The sequence below is a fragment of the Cebus imitator genome, unplaced genomic scaffold (assembly GCF_001604975.1).
Source record: "Cebus imitator isolate Cc_AM_T3 unplaced genomic scaffold, Cebus_imitator-1.0 Scaffold672, whole genome shotgun sequence".
Taxonomy (NCBI): Eukaryota; Metazoa; Chordata; class Mammalia; order Primates; family Cebidae; genus Cebus; species Cebus imitator.
Window position 1 is genome coordinate 604,667 of NW_016107987.1, and position 2,550 is coordinate 607,216.

Below are 2,550 nucleotides of genomic sequence, written 5' to 3' on the forward strand. Positions count from 1 at the left end.
GGTCCCATCTAACTATTAACCAGGCTTAACTCTGCTTCAGATCAGATCAGGTGCATTCACAGTGGCAGAAAAAAGGGAAAAGCCGCGGTGAGGTGGCTCACGCCTGTGATCCCAGCACTTTGGGAGGCTGAGGCGGTCGGATTGCCAGAGGTCAGGAGTTCAAGACCAGCCTGGCCAATATCGCGAAACCCCATCTCTACTAAAAATACGAAAACTAGCCGGGCGTGGTGGCAGGCGCCTGTAGTCCCAGCTACTCGGGAGGCTGAGGCAGGAGAATCGCTTGAACCCGGGAGGTGGAGGTTGCAGTGAGCTGAGATCGCACCACTGCGCTCCAGCCTGGGCAACAGAGCGAGACTCCATCCTCCAAAGAAAAAAAAATGTGCTCCTAAGAGATCAGCAGGTGTCAGCGTCTCGGGGTCTCGCCTGGCCCTGCCGCTGACATGGTCACCCCACTAAAGGTCGGGAACTTCCCGTCCCTACGGCCGTCTCATTCCCCACGGGAGGCCGGCCGCCTCCTGAGCACCCCCCGTGCGTCCCCCCGTGCGTCCCCCCGGCCCGGCCGTACCTCCACCAGCGCCGTGGTGTAGACCATGTGAACGAAGTGCAGGTTCTTCTCAGAGCCGTCCAGCATGTGCGCGATCCGCAGGTCTAAGTAACGCACGCCGGTGTCCAGCTGCTCCGTGACGTCCAGCACCTGTGGGCGATCCTCCTGCCTCAGCCTCCCGAGTAGCTGGGACGACAGGCGCCCACCACCACACCCGGCTAATTTTTCTATTTTTAATAGAGACGGGGTTTCACCGTGTTGCTCATGCTGGTCTCGAACTCCTGACCTCAGGCGATCAACCCGCCCCGGCCTCCCAAAGTGCTGGGATTACAGGTAGAGCCGCCGCGCCCGGCCCAATTAATTTTTTTTTTTTTTTTTTTTGGAGACGGGGTCTCGCTCTGTCACCCAGGCTGGAGTGCAGTGACGGGATCTCGGCTCACTGCAGCCTCCGCCTCCCGGGTTCAAGTGATTCTTCTGCCTCAGCCTCCCAATGAGCTGGGACGACAGCCGCTCACCATCACGGCCGGCTCATTTTTTTTTTTTTTTTTTGTATTTTTAGTAGAGGCAGGGTTTCACCATATTGGCCAGGATGGTCTTGAACTCCTGACCTTGTGATCCATTTGCCTCAGCCCCCCAAGGTGCTGGGATGGGGGTGGTGGGGTCAGGGTTGGGGTTGGGGTTGGGGGTAGGGAAGGTGGGAAAGTTTACGAAGAAACACTCAGGACAGAGACACAAATGCACAAAAGGGAACTGGCCGTATCCCTCCACACAGGAGCATGAAGAAACGCAAAATCATTTCTTTATTTTATTCTTTCTTGAGACAGAGTCTTGCTCCGTCACCCAGGCTGGGGTGCAACGGCACCATCTTGGCTCAATGAAACCTCCACTTCCCGGGTTCAAGGGATTCTCCTGCCTCAGCCTCCCGAGAACCTGGGAATACCGGCACCTGCCACCACGCCCGGCTAATTTTTCTATTTTTAATAGAGACGGGGTTTCACCGTGTTGGTCAGGCTGGTCTCGAACTCCTGACCTCAGGTGATCCGCCCGCCTCGGCCTCCCCGATTGCTGGATGACAGACATGAACCTCCATGCCTCGCCAGCAGTGGCAAAATTATTAACATTGAAAGGTGAAAGAGGGGCTGGGTGTGGTGGCCCAGGACCGTAATTCCAGCGCTTTGGGAGGCCGAGGGGGGGTGGATCACGAGGTCAGGAGTTCGAGACCAGCCTGACCAACACGGTGAAACCCCGTCTCTATTAAAAATAGAAAAATTAGCCGGGCGTGGTGGCAGGTGCCGGTATTCCCAGGTTCTCGGGAGGCTGAGGCAGGAGAATCGCTTGAACCCGGGAGGCGGAGGTTGCACTGAGCTGAGATCGCGCCATTGCACTCCCTCCTGGGGAACGGAGCGAGATTCCATCCCGAAGCAAAAATAAATAAACAAATAAAAATGAAAGAAAGAAAAGAGGCCGGGTGCTGTGGCTCATGTCTGTCATCCCAAGACTTTGGGAAGCTGAGGTTGGTGGATCACGAGGTCAGGAGTTCAAGACCAGCCTGGGCAAGATGGTGAAACTCTGTCTCTACTAAAAAAAGGAAAAATCAGCCGGGCGTGAGGGCGGGCACCGGCAATCCCAGCTACTCGGGAGGCTGAGGCCCGGAATTGCTTGAACCCAGGAGGCTGAGGTTCCAGTGAACCGAGATCAAGCCAGTGCTCTCCAGCCTGGGCCACGGAGCGAAACTCCATCTCAAAAACAACCTAACATAATACAACGTAGCAACATGGTGGCCGTGCCTTCTGCTTTTGGGAGGGGGCTCTGGGTGGGCAGAGGGTCTGTGTTTAATCCTGTCTCCCTGCAAATGCGCGGCCACCCTCTGCCTCCTGAGCTCTTGGGGACCCTCTCAGACCTGAACTGAGTGACGGAGCATTTCGGCATCACTGGGCCCAGACCCTAGCTGGGTAACAAGAATCTCAGCATAACAGACACCCCACGTGGGACAGGGACCACGTCAG

At 56.5% G+C, this 2,550-nt stretch overlaps 1 protein-coding gene across 1 annotated transcript in view; it reads right to left on the reverse strand.

The window, feature by feature from the left end:
• PLCXD1 (phosphatidylinositol specific phospholipase C X domain containing 1) overlaps positions 1-2,550 on the reverse strand; it is a 13,488-nt gene that overhangs the window by 7,978 nt on the left and 2,960 nt on the right. The window contains exon 3 of the mRNA XM_037734849.1: positions 566-694. Within this exon, the coding sequence (XP_037590777.1) occupies positions 566-694 (129 nt within the window). The remainder of the gene's footprint in view (positions 1-565; positions 695-2,550) is intronic.